Here is a 25,801-nt window from a genome sequence, read left to right as displayed (position 1 = left end):
GGGAGATTGCTAAATGTGCTAAAGGACCAAAAGGTGCCACTGGAAGCCGATTTGGGCAGGGTCTGAGTATTACCATTAATATCCTTATGTGGAAGTGCATGTCCTCACCTGTTACATTCTATCTAATCATCTGTGAAGTACTTATACCCTCATTTGCCCTTTTAGAAGGGGAACTATTTCACTGGCATTTATTTAGATTTTTCTAAAGATCATTGCAGGTATGTACTCCATCTAGTCTGCCAAGTGAGTGGCTTCTTTGTCTAAAACATTTATTTTGTAGCAATATTAGTAGACTAAATCTTTTGGGGTGACATGAGGGGGCACCAGCTAATCTGGACATAGAGTTGGCCTTATTTTTTTTTTTTAAACACTATTTTATTTATTTATTTTATTTATTTATGGCTGTGTGGGGTCTTCGTTTCTGTGTGAGGGCTTTCTCCAGTTGCGGCAAGTGAGGGCCACTCTTCATCGCGGTGCGCTGGGCCTCTCATTATCGCGGCCTCTCTTGTTGCGGAGCACAGGCTCCAGACGCGCAGGCTCAGTAACTGTGGCTCACGGGCCCAGCCGCTCCGCGGCATGTGGGATCCTCCCAGACCAGGGCTCGAACCCATGTTCCCTGCATTGGCAGGCAGACTCTCAACCACTGCGCCACCAGGGAAGCCCCAAGTTGGCCTTATTTTTAATAAAATAAGTGCTGCCTCCCCCAAACACACACACATGCACACACACTTTTGTCTTGCAACAGATTTCTTCTTTCTAAAAAGAGAAAAAGAATGTCACACAACATTCCTTTCAGCCAGACTTTAGCCAGAAGGTGCCTACAACAACTTTACTGTAGCTTAAAATTCTCAGTCTACAGTGGTTCCAGGGGATTTTAAGCCTTTCAGAAGCCTGCCAGTCAATATTTTTCTCTTCTCTGTATTTATGCCTTTAGCACACACACTCTGTGTTTCAGATAAAGCTTACCTAGACTTCAGTCACTATGAAACTAATGACCACAGGCAGCTTCTAAAATGTTTTGAGAAATGTATTCCTGAAAATGTTTGGGGGCATGTTGTCCTATCGAGTCTGTAAGAAATAATCAGTCATGCACGGAAGACCTGCTTTCATAGAGGACTCCCGATGGACCTCGCTCCCCTCGTGCAGGGTTTTGATAGCTAAGAATAAAATGTACACTTATATACTGGTGTTCTGGGGAGTAAAAAACAAATGACAGCTATATCCTTTGGTGGAAGGGTGTGTATTCTTTTTCAAAATGTGCTGCTGATTTTTACATTTTAACATGTATCCTGGTCACAGGAACACAAGTATATTGTATTGTGTCTATCCACATCAGCCGTGTTCTGCACTGAGATCTTCCAGTTTCTTGATACTTAGTATGCATTAAGACTGCTGTTAATCATTAATTCATCAGCTCTCTGTTGAGTATCTTGCATTGTGTCAGGCACTGATCTGGATTCTGGAGATGCAAGCAGTGAACATCTGTGCCTTTTACCGTGTGCACTGGTTCCCTGCTGCAAAGCTCTTTGTCGTAGTCTGTTCCAGCTGCTAGAACAAAAATACTGTAGACTGAGTGGCTTAAACACTCAGGAGGCTGGAAGTCCAAGATCAAAGTGTCAGCATGGTAGGGTTCAGGTAGGACTCTCTGCCTGGTTTACAGATGGTTGCTTTCCTGCTGTGTCCTCTCATGGTGGGGAGACAGCACTCTGGTGCTTCATCCCCTTATAAGGGCCCCGATCTCATCCTGGGGGCCCCACACTCATGGCCTCATCTAAACTCAGTCACCTCCCAAAGGCCCCACCTCCTAATACTGCCACATTGGGGATTAGAGTTTTTCAACACACGAATCTGGGGAGACACAAATGCGCAGTCCATAGTACTGTTTTTGTAGGATTTCCTTGCACTGTCATTCTGGGGCTCTCTTTTCTTCCTTCTGTGTTGTACCCCTTGTTTCTGGGATCCTATGTCATCTTTCCAGATTTAACCCCTCATTCTAGATGGGCACATCCTCTAATAGCTTCCTGGGAAAGAATGAATGCAAGGTAAAATTTGAGTCCTTGAATATCTGAAGCTGTTTGTTCTCCCCTTTTACTTGATGGATAGTTTGGTTGGGAAGAGAATTCTATGTGGAGAATAATTTTCACTCCTCCCACTTTTGAATGTATTGTTCTATAGTTTTGTCTGTGTTTAGTGCCACTGCAGTTTCTGAATTATTTGTATATGGCCTTTTTTCTCCTCTATGCAAGTTTTTAATAGTTTTATCTGTAGTGTTCCCAATTTGTACTCTTTATTCTGGGCACTTAGGGTTCAATCCAGGCACCTGAGTAATTTTGGACCCATTTTTTGTATTTTCTTCCCCATGTGCTTTCTCTTTCTGGAATGAATACTCTTCTCTCCTGTTGTGTATTTTTGTTGTTTTTCTATTTTCTGGAATATTCTTCAACTTTATCTTCGATCTCTACTCTTTTTGTTTTGCTATTTTATGTTTAATTTCAAGAGCTTTTTTTGTTTTCTGATTATCTTTTTTATAGTATTCCATTTTTGTTGCACAGATAGAGTAGCTTCTCTTTGAATACCTTATAATTTTTGTTTTTTTTGTTGTTGATTTTTTCTTCTAGTCACTGCATTGTTTCTATTTCCACCAAGCTTTTTGTTTCTTTGTTTTGTCTCCATCTTTCCCATTGGAACCCTCGTTCAACTGCCTGATGGTCCTTGGCTGTCAATTGTCATTTAAGCCTGAAGCATTGAAAAACTAACTGGAAGCTCTATAGGCAAGATTTTTTTAAACTAGTATCCTTGCTGTAGTGATCAACTTTTGGGTGATGTTTTTTGTTGGAGGACTGTAGATACCTATGGGGCTATTTAGTTGATACAGAAAAGATGCTTCCAGCCTCCTACTTGGAATGAGAAGTGGGGGACCAGTGTTCTGAGAGCCATTTGGGAGAAGAGGACTGGGGGGGGGGTCCTACTGTTTAGACTTTCATTTCCCCTCTACTGTCAGCCTTGAACGCATCCCTCTCTAGGTGTTCAGATTTCATTTGCGGACAGATTGAACTTCAGGCTTATGTGCTTATCAATGAAGTAAACCCAGAGGAGTAAGGGAAAATAACCTATAGACAGTGACATTCAGGAATAACTACTGTAAATGATGAATGTGTTGGGGCTTCCCTGGTGGCACAGTGGTTAAGAATCTGCCTGCCAAGGCAGGGGACACGGGTTCGAGCCCTAGTCCGGGAAGATCCCACGTGCCGCAGAGCAAGTGAGCCCGCATGCCACAACTACTGAGCCTGCGCTCTGGAGCCTGTGAGCCACAACTACTGAGCCTGCGTGCTGCAACTGCTGAAGCCCACGCGCCTAGAGCCCGTGCTTTGCAACAGGAGAAGCCACCGCAATGGGAAGCCCGTGCACTGCAGCAAGGAGCGGCCCACGCTCGCTGCAGCTAGAGAGGGCCCGCACGCAGCAGTGAAGACTCAACACAGCCCCATATTAATTAATTATTTTTTTAAAAAAGATGAATGTGTCAAGAAACCGCCAATATTTACTACTCACCAGTCCTAGTTTAGTTGCAACAATTGATAGGCAACCCTACATGAATTCTGGCAACAGGCCCATCATCTAAATGCCGGAATAACTGGGAGCGTGTTTTTGAAGTTGCTGGGCATCTCCCACCACCCTCCTTCTCTCCCCACCACCCACCATGGTGGTATGTGGGGAGGAACTGTGGGGCTCTCACTGCTCCATATTTCCAGTTCCTCCAATCTCTCTGTGTTCAGCCCCAGCCTCCACCCGCCTTGCAACACTGGTATCTTTCCTCAGGGTTCTCAGGATTAAATAAATTGGCTTACTCTTCAGAGCAGTCTGTTGGGTTTCATCTTCCTTCACTCTCCATTTTCTTAGAATTTTGGGACATCTCTTCTCTACTGTGTCTGTGTCTCCTCCCCCATTCTCTTGGTCCTTACGGGTTTATTCCTTTTGCATTCTTTATTCTCTTTTAAGAGTATTTGGGAAGAGAGAATCATGTGGGTTCTACCACTCATATTCTTAAGAAGACTGGTTTTGCTACTATGCAGAATTGAGGAAAGAACAGTTCTGCAAGGAGACCCATTGGGAGACTGAGACATCACCCAGCAGGACAGGAGCAGAGCGGGGTCTGAAATACCCGGGGAGATGGGATTGGCAGCACGGGGAGAGGAAGGAGCACCACCTGCTTCAGAGTACTCTTAGTTTTGGAAAGCAGCTTATAAGGCCAGACTGATGGCTCAGTGTGCCTGCATTCTTGGAAACATAAAGGGACCTTTCAAAAAAAGTCATTGTTTTTCATGCTCATTGTTAAAAATTTTGAAATTATAAGCAGACAAAATGGAAGTAATGTGTAATTATAACAAATATTTAAAATCTCTGCCAGAATTGTTAGGAAGCCTTCCATCATATAGCTTACGGTAGTGACTGTAGTAGTCCCCGACCATGGAGCATTGGGTTGTTGCTGAGTTCTTTGCTGTGGTGGGCATGTTGCCAACCTTTGAGTGGCTCTCCTTACACAGTGGTGTCCTCAGATGGAGTCATGGAGTCAGGTGGCTTGCCCAGCTATTTGATGCATGTTGTAAAGGCTAACGTTAAAACTGGAAAAATGGCCTCAAGTTGTTGGGGCATACAGGGGTGGGGTAAGGGTCAGAGGAAGGAAATGACAGCATTTGTTTTAGCACCTGCAAAGAATTTTCCTCAGTGTTTCTTCATGGTTTTGAATCCTCAGATGACACTCACTTGTCACCTTGCAGCCATGCAGTTTGTACCCAGGAATCAACCCAGCTAGAAAATGAACAGTGAAAACACTTTCGATAGGATTTTCATTAAACCTCTTTTGTTGTGACCCATCTGAGGAGTGAAATTAAAAGAAAGATAAATTCTTATGGTCCTTATGATTTGATTACCTTGTCATTTTTCTTGGTCATCATTCTGTGGCCTGTCTATCCAGGGTTGGAGGAGTTCGGGCATCAGTTGCTTCAAGCCCTCTCTCAGCAAATCCCAAACTGCTTTTTTTTGGTCCATGTATTAAGTCGAAAATTTGAGTAACTAAGTGCCGCTCGTGCTGAGAGAAACAGTGAGCGGACACTTGCACGCGTGTGGGGGGTGCCCGCTGCACGCTTGAGAAAGGTGGTGCTCTCTCCGAGGTTAGAGACACTCTGCTTCCTTTCCTTTCCTTTTCTTTCTTTCTTTTTTACTTGACTGTCTTATCTAAGTAATTGTAACTTTTGGAAATCATTTCAGCGGATAATTCTGTGTATGCACATACCTCGTTTGTTGATTGTAGATGATGTGCAAAGCAAAGTCGGAAATGGTGAGGGCACTTGCGAGGAGGTGTTGCAGTTCCAGGCTAGTTGCTCCTCTGAGGACAAAACACAGGTGGTCAGCGTTCAGCAGACCCACGGCTCCAGGGAATTGAGTGAGTGAGTGGGTGCACATGCAGCCCCTGCTCAGCACCGGCAGCATTACTTGTGTGCTCTTTTTTTTTCTTTTAAGCCATTCTTCGGAAGCATTTCCCTTCTTTTTGCTCTTATTAGCTTCATTTATTGGTAGCTTGTAGTAATTGTATAGAAAAAGAAAATGGAGTGTAAAAATGCTAATCTGTATTTTTCTATTATTATAACTTTAGTGGCTCAAGGGAAAAAAAAGTCAAAAATACGACTGTCCAAAGGCCTACTTGATTCAAATCCATGCACCCTTATCAAGAGTTAGTATTTAATAATATGAACAAAAAAAACAAAGTTGAGCCACAAATAAAATAGGACTAGTTTATCAGATACCGACCGCAAATGTTATTTTTTGGGGTTTTTTTGAGATTTTTTTTGACATGGACCATTTTTAAAGTCTTTATTGAATTTGTTACAGTATTGCTTCTGTTTTGTGTTTTGGGTTTTTGGCAGCTAGGCATGTGGGATCCCAACTCCCCTACCAGGGATCGAACCTGCACCCCCTGCATTGGAAGGCAGAGTCCCAACCACTGGACTGCCAGGGAATTCCCACAAGTGTTATTTTTACTAAACTTTTTTTGCAAATTTTTATTCTTTACTCTAGAAGGCTTTGTAGAGCTCATCATCCTGTTGCTTGAATGTACTGGAGAATTAAGTATATTCCCTATCTAGCTTGAGGGAACAGACCCAGTTTTGGCTGATGGACCTCAAACTTTTGTTTCTCCCAGTCAGTGTCCTAGAACAGAGGGAGAGTGGGGTGGGATAATGAGTCCCCTTGCCTTTCCTGCCCTTCAGCTCCACACTCTGAGCCCCCATGCGCTGCCTCTGCTGGTGGTTGAGACTTGGCGCTTAGCAAGCAGGCCCGTTCCTGCCTGCACAGGAACACAGAGATGTTTAAAGGATTCTCCAAATGTGCTCCCAGTAACCTCGCAGACCCTTGGTTTTACCTACAGCATGCCCTTCCCAGTGGCAGGCCTCTTCCTGCATGTGGCTGGATGGCTTTCCTTCTGTTCAGCTCCCTGGAAGCAGCATTAATCCTGTGCTCAGGTCATCCTCCTGGAGTTCTCCTTTTCACTCCACTGATGCAGTTTATTCCTGTTCAGATGGCAGCTCCTTTTGGGTGCCAGTCTTCAGGGAGGGGACCTTGGCTCTTAGGTCCCCTTCACCGGCTTGGTGGGGACCAGCAGTGGCATTCTCTTCCAGGTATGCTGAGTTGGTGTGCTCTGAGCTCAGGATTACACTTTTACTTCATGGGAAAACCTTTTCATAATTCTGTTTGCCTACAGAATTGTATTGGCGAACTCTGGTTATTGATGAAGTCTTGTTTCTTTAAGTGGTTTATAATTCTTCTGCTCTCATTGGACTGCTGTAGATCGGGCTTTACCTAGGACCTTAGATATGCTCTGACTCATTTAGAAAGATTTCTAATATTTAGATTTTTTTTTTTTTTAGAGTATGCAGGTCTATAAGGAAATATAGGAATAGAGGGACACTCAGTCATGTAACACTAATAGCAATCTTTTTTTTGTTTCTTAACAGATGCAGCAGCTTTTTTATGAGAATTATGAACAGAACAAGAAGGGGTACATTAGAGATCTCCATAACAGTAAAATTCACCGAGCCATCACACTGCACCCTAACAAAAACCCACCCTACCAGTATAGGCTCCACAGCTACATGCTCAGCCGCAAGATTGCTGAGCTTCGACACCGCACCATCCAGCTGCACCGAGAGATTGTCCTGATGAGCAAATATAGCAACACCGAGATTCATAAAGAAGACCTCCAGCTGGGAATTCCTCCTTCCTTCATGAGGTTTCAGCCCCGCCAGCGAGAGGAGATTCTGGAGTGGGAGTTTCTGACTGGGAAATATTTGTATTCGGCTGCTGACAGCCAGCCCCCTCGAAGAGGGATGGACTCCGCGCAGAGGGAGGCCTTGGATGACATTGTCATGCAGGTCATGGAAATGATCAATGCCAACGCCAAGACCAGAGGGCGCATTATTGATTTTAAGGAGATACAGTATGGCTATCGCCGAGTGAATCCCATGTACGGGGCCGAGTACATTCTGGACCTGCTGCTTCTGTACAAAAAACACAAAGGAAAGAAAATGACAGTGCCTGTGCGGAGGCATGCGTATTTACAGCAGACCTTCAGCAAGATCCAGTTTGTGGAGCACGAGGAGCTGGATGCAAAGGAACTGGCCAAAAAAATCAATCAAGAATCCGGATCCTTGTCCTTTCTCTCGAATTCCCTGAAGAAGCTTGTTCCCTTTCAGCTCCCTGGGTCCAAGGATGAGCACAAAGAACCCAAAGAGAAAAAGATCAATATATTGATTCCTTTGTCTGGACGTTTTGACATGTTTGTGAGATTCATGGGGAACTTTGAGAAGACGTGTCTCATTCCAAATCAGAATGTCAGGCTCGTTGTTCTGCTCTTCAATTCTGACTCCAACCCCGACAAGGCCAAGCAAGTTGAACTCATGAGAGATTACCGCATTAAGTACCCGAAAGCTGACATGCAGATTTTGCCCGTGTCTGGAGAATTTTCAAGAGCTCTGGCCCTAGAAGTGGGATCTTCCCAATTTAATAATGAATCTTTGCTCTTCTTCTGTGACGTTGACCTTGTATTTACTACAGAATTTCTTCAGCGATGTCGAGCAAATACAATTCTGGGCCAACAAATATATTTTCCAATCATCTTTAGCCAGTACGATCCTAAGATTGTTTATAGTGGGAAGGTTCCCAGTGACAATCATTTTGCCTTTACTCAAAAAACTGGCTTCTGGAGAAACTATGGGTTTGGCATTACTTGTATTTATAAGGGAGATCTCGTCCAAGTAGGTGGCTTTGATGTTTCTATCCAAGGCTGGGGGCTCGAGGATGTCGACCTTTTCAACAAGGTTGTCCAGGCAGGTTTGAAGACATTTAGGAGCCAAGAAGTAGGAGTAGTCCACGTCCACCATCCTGTCTTTTGTGATCCCAACCTTGATCCCAAACAGTACAAAATGTGCTTGGGGTCCAAAGCATCAACATATGGGTCCACACAGCAGTTGGCTGAAATGTGGCTAGAAAAAAATGACCCAAATTACAGTAAAAGCAGCAATAATAATGGTTCAGTGAGGACAGCCTAATGTCCAGCTTTGCTGGAAAAGACATTTTTAATTACCTAATTTATTTTTCAAAATTTTTTTGTATGATCAGTTTTTGAAGTCCATACAAGGATATATTTTACACATGATTTTCTTACAAAGGACTCCTTGAAGATTGAGTTTTTTGAACAAAAATGCGATCATGTTTGCCTTTTGAACACATTTTCTTGCTGAACATTATGTAGCAGACCTGCTAAATTATGACTTGAAATGTACGTGATGAACAAAACTTTCTTTTTTTTAATATTTTTTTCAGACCTCTTTGCTATAGTCCTATGGCAGAAAACATGAACGTTCCTGCAAAGTATTATTGTAACAAAACACTGTAACTCTGGTAAATGTTTTGTTGTAACTGTTAACTTTGCACAGATTCTACCTTTTGTCTTTTTTTTACAGCAATTTTTTTAAGCCATTTTATGTTGCCGTTGTCAAATAAGGAAATGTGATAGTAGCTGTATCATCATCTTCAAGAGAGCTTTCCAAAGGTGATTGTTTCCCCCAATCTTGTCTCATTTTTGAAGGTTTTTCAAAGCAAGGGGAGCAGGGAAAGCACAGTAAAAGATAGATGGCTGTTCTTGTTGTAATTAGTGTGGCCTAATGGATCTGGCATTACATTTCAAGAGGGGTCTGGCATTTTCTCTTCTCCAGACCCTTCTTTTTAAAGGGTAAAATATTAATATTTAGAATGGCAAATAAGAATTATTGTCATAAATCTAATGTATGCAAACTAAAAGACAAAGACAAAAACAAACAAAAAAACCCAACCCTAATGAAAGCATTGGGGGGAAATGTATCTGATTTTGTTCACTTCATCCTGTCCGTGTTATGTTGGTGGAGATGGGTGTCTCATTCTTTAATTACTGTTTTGTTTTATCCTTTGTATCTGAAATACCTTTAATTTATTTAATATCCATTGTTTAGAACTCTGCCATTTCCCAAGTACCTGTTAGTTATTAGTATTTATGTGTATTAGGAATGTTTAGTATATTTTATTTGCAGTAAACTGATCTCCAAAGATTTCCTTTTGAAAACTCTTTTCCCCCTCCTTAATTTTTACATTCCTTACTGTTTTACTAAATATTAAGTGTTCTTTGATAATCTTGGTGCTCATGTGTTTTGGGGACAAAAGTGAAATGAATCTGTCATTAAAGCAGAAAGTTTGTTTTAAATTCACAGAACAAACGTGCCTTAAATTTTTTTTCATTTAGATTTCAAACAGTAATAGATTTGCCATTTTAATATACATCATTGGAGATCTGCTTATTTGTAAATAGCCTATTGCTCATTTGGAAAAATAAACCAGTGGACAGTATTTTTCTATTGTATTTTTCAGAACCATTTTGTCTCATTACTCCTGTTTTAGCTGAAGAATTGTATTACATTTGGAGAGTAAAAAACTTAAACACTGATTCATAAGGTTTTTCAAGTTATTTGAGGGGAATATTTGTGTGCAGTTCGGGAATGAAATGAAACTTTCAAGTGCCTCTTCCTCTATTTTTTCCTTAGAATGTACTTGTCATCTTTTGTTTCCTCTTAAAGAACTTGCTGAATCTTGTGTTTTATAGAACAAAGGTCTTCAAACCAGGTCCAAGCCCCATCTGGCTTCTTGGTACAAATGTACCTTCCAGGCCCCCTTAGTGCACCTGCCAGGCCAGTTAAAATCTGCATTTTAATAAGTGCCCACGTGATCCTGTGTGCACGAATGTGCTTAGGGTTTTAGGATGGATCTAGCTACAGGATAAGTTGCCTACAGTTGGCATATAATCCAAGAATCAAAAAAGTAAGATCTTAATGCCAAGGTAGCGAGCTTTGTGGATGCGAATTACACTCCCAGGACAGGTATTTACCATGTAATGACAGTGAAGATCCAGTATAATGACACTGTGCTCACAGTACGAATTGCTGTCATTCATCTTAATTGCCATTTGCTTTGTGGGAGTGTTTAGTTTTTCCTTGGAAAAGAACAAAGACATTTTTATTCCTCAGTAAGGAAGAACATAATATACATCTTGATGACAAAGTCACTTAAATTGTCTCTCTTTACCGTAATAAGGAACTGTAGGACAGGGTGTGAGCAATTACTTTATTGAGCTTCAACTTCCATCAGATGTCCTGGTGACACTTTGTTAACACTGGCCATTTCCTTCCCTAATCCCACTCTTGCCCATGTCTCTTCCTTTTCCCTGACATCACTGTTAATGTTGATGGAGGTGTCGACCTCCCTTCATCAAGACTCCATCTCCAGAAATGCCGTTGGACCCCTTCACTCTGGCCCTCTCCCCTGGTAGTGCCATGCCTGGATTCTGTGCCCACTGGCCTGTGGGCTCATTCTCCACCTGGCCACTCCCTCTTCCTAAAGCACCTCTCCAAATCAGCAGCTCTGGTGCCCTCCTGCTGCCCAGAGAGTGGATTCTGTAGGACACCCTTCAGGGTACCGCTACCAGCCGAACTGGGCTCTTCGTTTGTGAGGACATCAGTCTCTCTCCTGCCTGTGCTTTCCCTCTGTCTGGAGCTCTCTCACCACCTCACTCCACTGGCCACCTGGACTCATCTTCCAGGAGCCCGTTGAAACTCCCCCATGGTCCACCCTGGTGTCATTTCAGACCCTTCCAGTGTGGATGTGACACAAGTGGACAGTCTCATTGGACTGCAGGCCTGGGTCTCTTTTCTGGGTGGTGATCCAGCATGCTGGGCCCTCGTGTCTGGAACGGCCGGCAGTGCCTCACGCTACCCCAGCCCCTCCATCAGTGCTCCGTTCCCCGCCATGCGCTCCTCCCAGCAGAATGCCCTCCGTCCTGCCTGCCCACTGCTCCCACCGGGAACTGCATGGCCTGTGACCCTGTGGCCCCCACACTCCTGACCTAAGATGATTCCTTCTTCCCTTAAACTTGGAATGCTTTCTGGTTAGACCTCTTTGCTTCGTTTGTTACTTTAGACTTTCTCTTAGCTTTCATTACTTTACAGAAAAGTATTAAGAAAACGAGATGGCCCATAACCCCCAAGCCAGATAACTCCTGTTAATAATTAAAAATTAAGGATAATATGTGAAGGTGGTGAAGGGGGGTGGGAATCACAATGCACAAAGGTGTGAATGACCTCTCCTTCCTCCAACCATCCAGCCCTCAGGCCCTTCCTGCAAAGAACCACCAGGTTTGTGGGGTTCTGGTGTGGAAGGTGGGATGAATTGTATATAGGCTAGCATCAGTAGCATTTAAAAAATTCATTTACACAGATGAGGGGGTACGTGCTTGCTTGGGCACATGGATCTGTGCCAGCCTTTGTTGCCACAGGACAGACTTACGGACTTGTGTTCTGAGAGCAGGCCGGGTGGGCTTCCTAGGCATTGTGGTTGCATGTGTGGGAGCCCTGCCCAAGTGGAGGCTGGAGAGCCTTGTCTCGCAGGGCAGACAGCGCAGGCACCTCACTTCTTGAAGGTGGCATCACTTTCTGAACACTTAACTCTGGGCCAGCGTGAGAACACACACACAGACCCGAGCGTGTGGGACTTTGATGGTTGGAGACAGGCCAGGTGTCACACAATGTAGGTCATGTGATGGTCCTCTTGGTGTGAGGGCGTTGCCATCCGTTTCAGAGTCTGAGAGCAGAAGGGCTGGGTGGTGCTGGTGAGCTCTCGGCGGGGCCCTTCCCGAGCCCAGACACAGAAGGAGCTCTGACCCTCCCAGCTGGTCTTTGTCCCACTGCCCCAAACACCATCAGTTCAGCCAGTCAGATTCTTGATCTCCACAGGCGAGTCTGTCCTCGCCTCCTTGATGTGTGACCAGGCTAAGTGACAGTCACTTTTTGCCTCAATCCTTGGGCTTTGAAGGGTCACCTGGAGGTTCAGGTGTTATCTGCAGTCATCTCTGTTCACTACTCAGTGTGTCCATGGGGTAGGATATGTGCCGTGGGGTGCCAGTTGAGCCACAGTCTGCACACCACCTCCCAAGGATAGTGGTCAGGTTAAGAGAACAGTGGATTTACAGAAGCTTTTCTTGCCTTACAGAAACTTCCTGTTCTCCAGGAAGATGACACACCTTTGGGGCTGCCTACCCACTGGACGGCTTGCCGGTGGCTGAGGGGCTACGCCCTGGCCCCAGACTTCCAAGGTCTCCCCTTGTGCTTCCTTGTCATGGAAGGAAGCAGGTGCCAGCCCTCCCTGGGGGGGTTAGGCTGCATTACTGCATGTAATCTCAGCTGCAAAGGAGCTTATTGCCACAGTGACTGGGGGCCAGCGAGGGATCTGTCTGTTGAAGTGGCTGTACATGGCTGTACCTGCCTCGATGGGTCCCACTGTGCGTGCTTTCCAAGCCCTCGAAGGTTGTCCCTGTTCTGCTTGAAGGAAAAGGCAGCTCACACCAAATCTGCTTAGTCTTATTTGTTATAAATACAATGAAAATGTAAATGTTACAACGCAATGGATCAAATAACAGCAACTCATTTTGTGTGACTTTCAGTAGGAAAAAACCAAAAACTCATGTTAGTGTTGCTATGCTTCAGGGTTTTGTTTGTTTTTTCTACAGGGATGTATGTGTGGAAGAGGGGATGGGTGTAAGATGTTCACAGGAAACCACAGGACCAACCAGATTTGGGGCTGGCTTGTCATCAGTGCAGTTAAACCACTTAAGGCCCTGTTGTCAGATATTTTTTTAATGCATTCAATTTACCATTCATTATATTCCAGTTATGAGGGTCTTCTTTTTTTACTATTGTAGACAAAAACAAAATTTTTTCCTTTATGAATATTCTAACTACATTTCCTTTAAAATGGTAAGAGTTATCCATTATGCCTGGCTGATTTCTAATGAGAAAATATAATAAATTGATTAACTCTTTTAATAGTGCAAATCAGGCCATATCTGGAATCTGCTTAAACAAAGCTGATGCATCTATATTGAATTTCTCTCCATTAAGCAGTCTACCACAGTTAAGTCAGTGATGTCTCTGGGCTGCTACCTCCTCTATCCTTTTACTCATTTGCCTCAACCCATCACCCCATGTCAGGCCCCAGCCCCCCGCATGCCTAGCTCAGTACACATTCCCATTGCAGAAAAGAAAGCACTTCTAGTCAAACCTCAGAATGACCTTCAAATTTATTAATTCTGAATTAAGTTTAGGTCTTTCTTTGGGCAAACACTTCCTGTTACATAACTAAAGGAGAGATCTCATTCACGTGCTCAAAATGCAAACTAGAAATGTACTGTTTCTAAAACTGCACGTTCAAGTGATCACATTCGTGCTGTGAAGGAAACACTTCGGATTTTTAGATGAAGCATGTCTCTTCCATTGTAAATAACATTGTCATCACAATGCAAACATAGATTTATTGGGAAGTAGAGAAGGAAAAGGAATGACCTACAGTACCTTCCTCTTGCACCACCCTGTTCCCACTTTGGTAACTTCCTCTGGGGTTTTTGTAACGTCTTTATAGTTTGATGTACGCGTATATACAATTTGGCATCTTGCTCCCCCTCCCCCACTTAAAATACATTAATTCTCTAAAATTGTCTTTAAAGGCCCTCGTGTCTCTTAGAGTTGAGAATTTCCCTGCTGTTGGCCACCTTGAGTGTCCTGTTCCATCTTGGATAACAGCACAGATGAAGTCTTTTGCACAAAGCCCTCTTCATACTTTGGATCATTGGATAGATTTCCAGAAGTAGGTCATCCACTTCTAGGGGCCTTAGTGTTTGGCCGTTTCTGACCTAACGTTAAGTCATTTGGTATTTTACTCGGTCAACGTTGGCATTTTGTACCTACTAGCCATTCTAATAAAACCTTTTAAAAATAAACCTGAACAACTAAATGACCTTCAAGAAATACTATGGGAATATTGCACCCAGTGTCCTGGTTACATCATCCTGTGGAAATGGAAACCACAAACCCAACTCTGTTGCTGCAAAACTTGAGTCACTGCAAAGTGAGAAAAAAGTCAGAAAGATTTACTGATGACTCAAGGGTTGAGGAGAGGCAAGTTGCAGACAGATGGCTTGTTTGGGAACGAGGTACATTTCTCCACTCCCAGGTCACAGATATTTGTCCCAGATCAAAGCACAGGGCGAGGTACAGAAGTGGCAGCTCAAGATAAGAGGGGCGCTTCCCAGACTTTGAGAGGTGGTGGATGTCTGGGAGGGTGTGGACATGCCCAGAGACACCAGGCTCCATGCAACCAGAAGCGAGTGCATTTTCCAGAGAGAAAAGTGTACATTTGAACACAAATGGGAATTAGTTTCAGTCTTCAGAGATGAAACCACTGACCCCTTACTTATGTTGTAGGCAGGTTTTGAGGTTTCATTATATATCTTAGATAATATCATATAAAATATATATTAATTACAATTTACTGTTACTTGGCTTCTGCGCTACCTGGGAGCTAAAGCCCGTGACTAGATTTCAAAGCAGTATTTGGAGCGTGGGGCTTTGGGGCCTCTGGGAATGATCCTTTTTCAATAGGAGCAGCTGTGACGGGAAGATACAGGGCGTCTTGTGCTAGAAAAGGGCATCTAGAGACCCCTGTTGGGCCTCGATGAGCTGGAGGTCTCTGAGGGAGTCTTGGGATCAGGAGAACCATGGTTAACGGGTGCCTTCCCGACTTCTGTGCTGGAGCTGAAGGTCCAAGTCAGTCACCACGCAGTCCCTGGGTAATGAGCAGTTTGGGTTATGATTCACAGGCCTTTAAAATTAGATTTGGGCATGGGCCTTTCCTTCTTCCAAATGACGTGCCTTCCAGCAAAAGCTCACCAGGCCCAGTCTCTCTGAGGCAGATTGTCAGCAGTCCCCCATGAGCCGTGTACCCGGGAGGATGTGACGCTTGTGCTGGCCAGCTCAGAGGGATAGGAAGCCCTGTCCAGCCCCAGCCAGGGGCCCACGGTTCTGCAGGGAGTCAGGGGGCGGCCTGGCCACTGTGCCTGCCCAGGGCCTGGGGCTTGGCTGCCAGGTGTCCCCCAAGCTGGGAGGACACGTGACACCACTTCACCCCCTGGGGACCTCCCGTTAGCTCAGGCCTTGCAGTGCCATTACCTTCGCCTCCCGGCTGAGGGCTTGACACTGCCCTTTACCTCAGAGTGGCTACTGCAACAGCCTGCTGCCCCCAAGTTGCTTTGGGAGATGAGTCCATCACAGAATCACATTGTTTCACCTAAATCCCCATCCCTTCTTCACCCACAGACGTGCACAGTCAGTGGGGTTCCACTTGCCCTAATTCCTTGCTTGGCGTGTTTTCCTTTCTTCGGCTTGCATAGCAGTCAGTCCCAAGTTAGAAGGAAAATATCCACAAACAACAAGATTGGAGAGAAAATGTGACACGAGAGGATCTTCATAGGTTTGGTACTAAAATGCTGCAGATTCTTTTAAAGTGAATTGTCCATGAGGATGTAGCGTTGTCAACTCTGAAGACAGTTGCTGTGCAAATTGAATCCACTTTCAGATTGTGACACCAGAAGCACCATTCCTACTTGGGACAGGAAACCACTCTGTTGAGTTCTGAATGGTGATCAGATATCCGATCCTGCTGGTCCAGGAGTGCTGCCTGGCTCCTCCATGTCCTCCAGACACAAGCCGTGTGCCAGCTGGAATGCTTCCTGCGCGCACTCAGCAGAAAGGCCCTGTGTGAGATTTGCCGCTGGAATACAACTCCAGGAGAATTCACTACGCTGGACATCCTGAAACCGCAGGGCCGGGAGGCTGGGCACAGAATGGGGGAGAGTGACCTAGCTCAGTGATAGGTATTTCCCTATAACCCATTCGCTACACCAATCTGTGGGGAGATAAACCCAGGAGAGGTCGGGGTGAAGGACAGTGACTGAAAATACAAAGATCTGAGTTAGCTGTGAGGTGTTTGGTTTGTCACTGTGGAGGGAGAAGGGGCCTCAAGTACCAGGCAGACCTGGGTTGTGTCAGTGGTGAGCTGGCTAGTACCAGTTAGTACTGGCTAGTACCCACTCACGATGGCTTGTGCACAGCCCTTCCAAACTCCATGTTCAGTGACATCATGCTGGTGGCCTGAAATTGGCCGAGGTGGGAGGAATATTTACACCACAGGAAATGGCAAATGCTTCAAATCAGGCTTTTTTTGGGGGGTGGGGATTGGATTTACCAGCACAGCACTGGTTTGCACTAGTTTGGATCAACTCCACAGACGATGGGACAGGCCCTGTGCCAGTCCAGCTGTGTGACCTCGGATGAGTTACCTTCAGCAGAGCTCGACTTCCTCCCCTGAAGTGGGCACAGTTATGATTACCTCCCAAGACTGATGAGAGAATTCATAGGACCTGGTGTGCCTCCTGTCACTGTTTCAGTTAATGTGTCACCCCCACACCACCTCCCCACCTAGACATCTCAGTTGCTCAAGACTCCTTCTAGACTCATATCCAGTGAGTCATCAAATCTCTCAAACCCCTCCTGGATGCAGTCACCAGGATGGCCCCTCCTCCCACCCCAATGTCTCCCCACAAATCTGATGTACAGGAAATATCCTGCCCATTTCCTGCTCCTGCAGGTCAGCCTCTTCTGGGTCTTCACACTCTTCTTCCTAAAGAAGCAAACCTTATCTGGACTCTTCTGCTTGGACAGGACACCGTTCAAGCCCAGAAGTCGTGGCCTGACTGCCCTAAGGCTCTGCTTGGCCCCACCTCCACCTGCCTTTTCCAGACTCTGAGCTCTAACCCCTGCCCCCATCACCACACCTCCCCACTAAGAGACAGGAAATCTCTCTTAAAACTCCAAGCTTTGGTCCACATAGCATCCTGGCCCTGGAATGCCCACCTCCTCTCTCCCTGAGCAAACATGCAGATTCTATGGCATATTACCCCTTCACTCTGGCCTTCCTGGGCACTTAGATGGAGTTTTGTCAAGCCTCCTCACCCCAACCAGGCCCCTTTCCACTCGCCCTTGTAAGTTTCAGCTCCTCACTGGAGGTTTCTTGCCTTCATTTGCTGGGTCCCTGGCCACTACACCAGACTGGCCCTGACTAAGGCTCACTCACCTTTGTCACCCACCAGAGGCCTGGCAGGTCATGGTGTGCAGCCAATGTTAGTTTCTCTTTACTTCTATTCTAGGGTCTTGGTGGGTTATTTGCCAAGGGAAAATAACAACTAAGATAAAATATATCTATACAGACAGACTGGGACATCCAGTTTTAAGTTGAAAATAATCAAATAGTTTTCTGTGTAAGAACAAGAATCTTACTTCAGAGACATGAAATGCTTTCTCTCTAGAATCATGAAACTAACATTTATGGAATAGTTACTAAGTGCCAGGCACTTTATATGTTACTTCATTTACTTAATCCCTGTGGGATCAGTATGCTTGACCTCAGTTTACAGGGGAGGAATGGAAGCTCAGAGAGCTTAGGTGACATGGTTAAAGTCACAGAGCTAATAAATGGCAAATCCAAAATTCACACCAGATCAGCCTTTTTCCAAAATTCATGTTGGGGCGGGGTGGGGGGAAAACGGTACATCTACTTGTCAGGGAGATTTAGGTGCTCAATTTTAAAATGCTCACAGATTACCAGAAAATGGGAGCCCACTGAACGGGATGTTTTCATAACCAGAGGAGAATGGCAGAACTCATAAATACTATCATTTAAAATTTTTCTACCTTTTTAAAAGGCGGAATAATTTTTTAAGATTCCAAAACATGCAATTCAATATAGATGCAGTAAAAACTTTTTTAAAAAAACACACAGCATTGAGAAGAGTTTTAGTTCCTGTAACAGTGGAGTATCCTGTATCAGACTAACCCTCCCACAGATAGCGACAATAAACTTTAATGGACAAAGTAGCAAAAAAAAACCACCAAAAGAAAAAAATTATTTGAAACACTGGAGAGTGACCAAAATCAGGCAGATGCTGGGGGAGATTTGACCCTTGAAAAAGAGAACTGCATATTATTATAATCATGCATATTAGTTACCTAGCTCTTTCCTGGAGGCCACTCTCCAGGCCACAGAGCACTGGGGGATTAGGACTACGAAAGTTCCATTATTATTGGCTTGAGGCATCTGAGGATGGAATTTAGAGCTGAGCTGGAAATGAAAAAGGGAAATCCTAGGAAGCAGGGAGACATGGAGGGGGGGAACTTCAAAATCTGCATATCAACTCCCTTCCTACTTCAGTTACTCCTGAACTGTGGTTGCATGGGGGAGACTCATAGGAACATAGTGGAAAGAAATAACTGAAAAAGCTAGTCCAAAATTTCAGCTGCTTCCCATTGCAGGGAAGTCAGAGTTTGGAGTTTAGAATACTACTAGGTTAGAGGAGCTTCCCAAACACCTTGGGATGTCCATTGAAACTCCAAATGGGCTACATATTAGGAGAAAAGACTATGTCTCAGATTTATCTTAAAACCAATGGCAAAATCCAAACAGACTTCCTCTAATAAGTGTGAAAAACAAGACTCCATAAAATCGAGATGATCAGCCAGGAATTTAACGGTCAGAAATTTCACAAAAATCAACACCTTTCAGAGGAAGATAACAGAATCCATAGTTTGTAAAACAGATATCCAGAATTTCCTCCTCAGCCAAGCCTTTCTTAGTGCTTTGAGCAGAGTTTTACTCCTGGCTCCCCATTCTGATCCTGGACCCTCTTTGCACTATGCCCTGTTAAATTCTAGCACTTACATGGGGGCTTCTTGTCAAGATCTGTGATTGGCTGCCACACCAGACTAGTAATTTTTGATTAGTAGACATGTGAAGATACAGGGAAATTGACCTATAGTCAAGAGAAAATTCAGGCAATAGAAACAGATCTTGAGATGAGTCAGGAGTTCAAATTTTCAGGCAAGGTATTTGAAATAGCTATTATAAAATAGCCAAGAAGTGACTATCTGGGGAATCTTTAAGAGAAATAGAAAATAATAAAGAGGACTTCATTTGTATTCTGAAAAATACAATATCTGAAATGAAAAATTCACTGGATGGACTTAATGGCATATTGAAAAGTTCAAAAAAGTCTTTTTTTTTTTTGCTTAAAGATGAAAGAAATTAGCAAAACCCTGCAAAGATTGATCAAGGGGAACAAAAGACAAAACACAAATTACGAATATCAGAATTAAAAAAGAGGATATCACTACAGATCTTGAAGCTATTAAAAGAGTAATAAGATAACTTTATGCCAATGACTTCAATAACAAAGATGAAATGGGCACATTTAAAAACACGACTTAACAAAATTGATGCAAGGTGAAACAGATAATCTGAATAGCCCTACATATAATAAAAAATTAAATTTGTAAAGAAAAACCTGGCCAGAGAAAAAAACTCCAGACCCAGATGGCTTCACTGGTTAATTATATCAATATTTAATGAAGAAATGATATCAATTTCATAGAAACTCTGTTATGAAATGGAGGAGGAGGGAACACATCTCAATTTCATTTTTAAGGCCAGCATAACCCCAGTACAAAACCTGACAAAGATATCACAGGAAAAGACCAATATCTCTTATCAACACAAAGATCCTTTACAAAATATTTATTAGCAAACTGAGTCAAGCAACGTGTGGTGGTTGTGTAGGGAATGTAGGGCTGTTATAGCGTTCAAAGATCAGTCACTAGAATTGATCACATTATAGAATAAAGTAGAAAACCATATAATCATCTTATATATGCCGAAAAAGTACTTGATAAAATTCAACACTTAGGGCTTCCCTGGTGGCGCAGTGGTTGAGAATCTGCCTGCTAATGCAGGGGACACGGGTTCGAGCCCTGGTCTGGGAAGATCCCACATGCCACGGAGCAGCTGGGCCCGTGAGCCACAACTACTGAGCCTGCGTGTCTGGAGCCTGTGCCCCGCAACGGGAGGGGCCGCGATAGTGAAAGGCCCGCGCACCGCGATGAAGAGCGGTCCCCGCACCGCGATGAAGAGTGGCCCCCACTTGCCGCAACTAGAGAAAGCCCTCACACGAACCGAAGACCCAGCACAGCCAAAAATAAATAAATAAATAAAAATAAAAGTAGCTATAAAAAAAAAAAAAAATTCAACACTTATCCATGATATCAATTCAGCAAACTAGGAATAGAGGGAACTTCTTCAGTCTGATAAAGGCCATTTACAGAATAACCTGAGTGCTGGCATTATGCTTAATGATGAAGTATTGAGCACTTTACCCCACCCTTGGAAACAAGGATTCACTGTTTCATTCAGCATTGGTATGCAGAGGGGAGTGTCTGCTGAGGTGTCCTGGATGTAGGACTCTGTCCATGGGCCCCACAGGTTACGTTCATCTCCTCCTACTCCATCGCAAAACCTCTCTACAGGGGCACCCTTTCTCAGTTTCAGTAGTGTCCCTTGACATTCAGGAAACATTTGTCACCTTCTGGGTCTCTTCTGCTTTGCTGCTCCAACACTGCCAGGCACAAGGGTAGATCTGGAGTTTTGTTAATATCCCCAGTCCTACTCAGGTTGAGAGCACCTGTTCCTTCTGCTTTTAGATTTCCAATAACCCGAGGCATCAAGAGAAATGGCCCAGAGACAGAAAACCTGCCCCAAGTCCTCTCTGCCCCTTGCTTCTCCTCCTCTTCATCCAAGGGATCTTTATCTCATCTTATGTAAGATACTAGCTCTGACTTATCTGTATCTTTTTGAAATTCAAAAGTCAAGAACTTGCCTATTTACTATCTGTGTTCTGCTACAACAATCATCCCTGAGGAAATGGAAATAAGAAATAGGCCAGCTGGGTGAATGAGGGGACAACATGGAAGTTGTGGGGTGGAAGAAACATTTGTTTTCAAAAGGTGATTCTGCCACACAGTTCTGTAATAAGGGTCTCTTAAATAAAGACTGGAGCAGGCAGAGAAACAGACCCATGGGACAGACTAGAGAGTTCAAAAACAGGTCTGTGCATACGTGGATACCAAATGTTACAGATCTGTGGGAGAGGATTGACTTTTCAATAATGGTGCTGGGACAAGTGGGGAGAATTAGGTCACTACCTTATACCAATAAATAAATAAATAAACAGGCGGATTAAAGACCTGAATGTTAAAGACAAGACAATACAACTTTCAGAAAGGAACATAATAGAATACCTTCTTGATCTTGGGGTTAGGAAAGGTTTTTTTTTTTCTTTTCTTTTTTTAAAAATAGAATTATATTACCTTTCTTTTTTATTTATTATTATTTTTTTAACTTTAATTTTAATTTTTGGCTGCGTTGGGTCTTCGTTGCTGCGCGTGGGCTTTCTCTAGTTGTGGCAAGTGGGGGCTACACTTCATTGTGGTGTGCTGGCTTCTCATTGCGGTGGCTTCTCTTTGTTGCAGAGAGTGGGCTCTAGGTGCCCAGGCTTCAGTAGTTGCAGCATGTGGGCTTCAGTAGTTGTGGTGTGTGGGCTCTAGAGCACAGGCTCAGTAATTGTGGCACACGGGCTTAGTTGTTCTGCGGCATGTGGGATCTTCCCAGACCAGGGACCGAACCCGTGTCCCCTGCATTGGTAGGCGGATTCTTAACCATTGCATCACCAAGGAAGTCCAGGAAGGGTTTCTTAAATTAAACCCCAAAAGTGTACTAACTATAAAGGCAAAGAGTAATAAATTCATGCACATCAAAATGTATAAAGGGAACAAAAAGACAAGCAATAGATCAGGAGGAAATATTTGCAGCACATACATCTGACAAAGGACTTATATTTAGAATATATAAAGCATTCCTATAAGCCAATAAGAACAAGAGAGATGGCCCATAGGAAAAGACTTTCTGTCTTGGCAAAAGGCAAAAGATCTCAACAAGAATTCCACAATGATGGAACTCAAAATGGCCAATCGACATGAAAGGATACTCAATTTTATTAGTCATCAGGAGCATGAAAATTAAAACCACAATGAAATATGCTCACATACCACTTGACTAGTAAAAATGTTAAAGTCTGATGGTCCCTAGTGTTGCTGAGGTTGTAGAGAAATGAGAACTCATCCACTGTTGATGGAAATGTGTACTGGTGTAGACACGTTGGAAACAAGTTCGTCATTACCTAATCAGGTTGATGCCACATATAGTTTGTCTTAGGAGCAATTCCACTCATGAGTGTTTACCCAGCAGAAATGCATGGCATGAACACTAGGATTCATATAAAAGTATGTTCCTAATAGCATTGTTCATGATAAAACATTGGAAACAACCCAAAGGTCCACAAACAACATAAGTGGATGAATAAATAAAGGTAAGCATATATTTATACAAGAAATACTATATAGCAATGAAAAATAACAAATTATTGTTACATGCAACAATAGATGAATCTACAGACAAAAAAAGAAGCCAGCAGAAGACATTGTAAGTTTCCATTAAAAAACAGCCAAACTAAACAATGTTGTCTAGAGATGAATCCAAAAACAGTAAAACTACTACTAAGAAAGCAGGGAAAAAATTATCATAAAGTCAGGATAGTGGTAGGGGAAGGGTTTCTGGGGTACAGTAAATGTTCTGTTTCCTTACCTGAGTGTTCATGTTATAATTACTATTTAAACTGTATATGTTAATGGCCTCTTTTATATTTAGTAGTTATCTCACAAGAGAAGTGAGTTAAAACAAAAAATGGCCCTATATTTCCATTAAAACTCATCTTCCTGATGACAACTGTGCAACATGGGAAATTGTCCACATATTAATAAGAATAAAAAGCAAGTTACATCACTGAGGAAGGAGGAATACAGTGATAAAATCTGGTGTTTAAAATTATTATTCCCTTTGACTCTGAGAAGGCATGTTCACTTTCAGATGACTTAGGAGATAGAAGAATGTGAAAAGAGGAAGGCCCCATGATATTCACTAGGTCCTTCGATCTGATAAAAATCTGAGATTATTATCTTTGTGACTTTAGTTAATTTCTTCTCTATGCCAGATATGGTCCTGAAAATCTTAAGAGGCCCCCTCTCTAGTAGTGTGAAATTAGAGATAAGAAGTCATCCTCCACCCTCCCCATTTTGTGGTATTTAAGAGTTTTATTGGACTCAGTTTTTAAAATTGTTTTTATTGTTTTGTTCATTGCATGGAGAATAAATAATTATAGTTCACTTAATCAGCTTCCTGGAGGAGATGGCCCTCACTGGCTGTTTAGAGACCGGGTTTTTTTGTTTTTGTTTTTTTAAATTAAAATGTAAGATATTATGTGAAATGTATGATATTTAACTTTATCCATGTTTCATTTTTGGCCCCATCTAATGAGTTAATGTCTTCTGTATTAAAAACATTTTTATGCAATAGCTAAAATTAAAAAAAAAAAAAAAGAAAAAGCAAGTTACAAAACTGTATGCACATTATATGCCCAGGTTAGAGGGGAACGGACATATTCACAGTGAAAAGATTGAATGGAAAAACTTCAAAAATGTTAAAAGTGATTCTTTTCTCTTGTATACTCTTAAGTAATTCCAAAGTTTTAACGAATAGATGTTAATTTTCTAGTTTTCATTAGGACATCAATAAATGTTATAAAATTCTCTGCAGAAAAGTCTGGAATAAGAAGACTTATCAAATAATTTCTATCTATCAGGATCCATTGTGGGAAATGGGAGCCTCTCAAGGCATTTCCAGGAAAGGCATTTAATAGAGGGGAATAGGTGCCTGCTGTGCTGTTGGAAGGCTAGGGGAGCCAGAGGCTGATTTGTGGGAGGGTACACCATGTGGCTTTGATTCAGAGGTCATTGCTGCCCCAGCTGCCACTGCCATACACACCTCTCACACCTGTGAAACATCTTGAGATGCTGTGATATGTTGACGTGGGCCACAGACAGCCACAGCCCCACACCAGCAGGAGGAGCAGGCACAGGCTGGCTTCTCCCTCAATCCCACTTTCCAAATTACATATGAATGTCTCTCACTGGTGAAACTAATTCATGTGCAGAACCCAGGTGTACAAAATCGGGTGAATGGAGTTAAGAACATTGTGGCCCCAGCACGCCACCCATGGGGGTTACTCTGGAGGGGGATTGGAAGGGAGGTGCCTGTGAGAGTCAGCTTTCCCTTTGTACTTTACACCTTTCTGTATTTAATGCTAGGGCTGCTGTAGCAAAATACTATAGGCTGGGTGGTTTAAACAACAGAAATATATTGTTTCACAACTCTGGAGGCAAGATCAAGGCATCAGAAGGGTCAGTTCCTTCTGAGGGCTAGGCGGGAAAGATCTGTTCCGGGCCTCTCTCCTTGGTTTGTAGGTAGCTTTCTCCCTGTGTCTTCATGTGGTCTTCCCTCTGTGTATGTATCTCTGTGTCCAAATTTCCCCTTTTATAAGGACATTGGTCATACTGGATTAGCGGCCATGGTCATACTGGATTAGCGGCCACCCTACTCCAGTATGAGCTTATCCTAACTTAAACCTGCAGTGACCCATTTCCAAATATGGTCACTTTCTGAGGTACTGGGGGTTAGGACTCCCATCAAATGAATTTTAGGGGAGGGAATATCATTCAACCCATACATTATTGTTTAAGTTTTCACACACAAAAAATATGTATAATTGGTGGTGGTGGGGGCGGTATGGGGTGGAAGGAAATCTGAGATTCTCTGCAAGATAAATCATAACAACTCTGACAATGTGCTGTGCTGGGAAAGGCCTTCTGGAGGCTGTGACCCAGGGGAGCACGTCTGAGGCTAAAAATCAGCACCAAGTGCAGGGACAGTGACCTTCTGAAAATATTCTTCCAAGTGATCACTTTGTTAGCAGCAGGATCTAAGAACTAACATAAAAAACCCATTTGCCCCTTGCACTACCAAGGGGTCTTCTTTTGTGGGACAGAGGAAGACCCTCACCTTGTCCCCCTCCTGCTTGACCTTTCTCTGGTGAAATCCCATGGCCACTTGGCTGGACCGCCCTTGGAGGGGAAGGAAGGAACCAATGCTTGGGGCTCGGGGTTCCCACACCTCTCTGTTATTCTGGGTAGAGCTGGGTTTGGGCCTTGAAAAGCCCTGGGAGAGCAGAAAGAGGCACTGTGAGCAGTGCATTGCTGATCTTGCCTGGCAAAGACCTCATCTCAGCCATCCTCCTCCAGCTGCTGCAGTGTCTCCAAACAAGAAGGGCCTCTCTGCTCCAGTGGCAGCGGAAATGGCCAGTGCGAGGTTGGCCTCAGGACTATCTCCACGCCAGGATTGTCCCCTTGAACGATAAGCGGTCGTCTGTGGCCAAAGCGTCAAGTCGAAGCTGAGCCTCTGGGCTCCCAGCAAGGGTTTCGCATTTCTCTCCTGGCAGGTGTTGGCC

The 25,801-nt window shown here is 43.6% G+C and overlaps 1 protein-coding gene across 1 annotated transcript in view; it reads left to right on the top strand.

Moving 5' to 3' along the window:
• The window catches only part of CHSY1 (chondroitin sulfate synthase 1), a 74,935-nt gene extending 64,915 nt beyond the window's left edge, over positions 1 to 10,020 (top strand). The window contains exon 3 of the mRNA XM_059915409.1: positions 7,008 to 10,020. Coding sequence (XP_059771392.1) covers positions 7,008 to 8,600 — 1,593 coding nt within the window. The 3' untranslated portion in view covers positions 8,601 to 10,020. The remainder of the gene's footprint in view (positions 1 to 7,007) is intronic.
• The last annotated feature ends 15,781 nt before the right edge of the window (positions 10,021 to 25,801 follow it).

This window comes from Balaenoptera ricei, chromosome 2, assembly GCF_028023285.1.
Source record: "Balaenoptera ricei isolate mBalRic1 chromosome 2, mBalRic1.hap2, whole genome shotgun sequence".
NCBI lineage: Eukaryota > Metazoa > Chordata > Mammalia > Artiodactyla > Balaenopteridae > Balaenoptera > Balaenoptera ricei.
The sequence above is the reverse complement of the archived record's forward strand: the minus strand, read 5'-3'. Positions and strand labels throughout refer to the sequence as shown.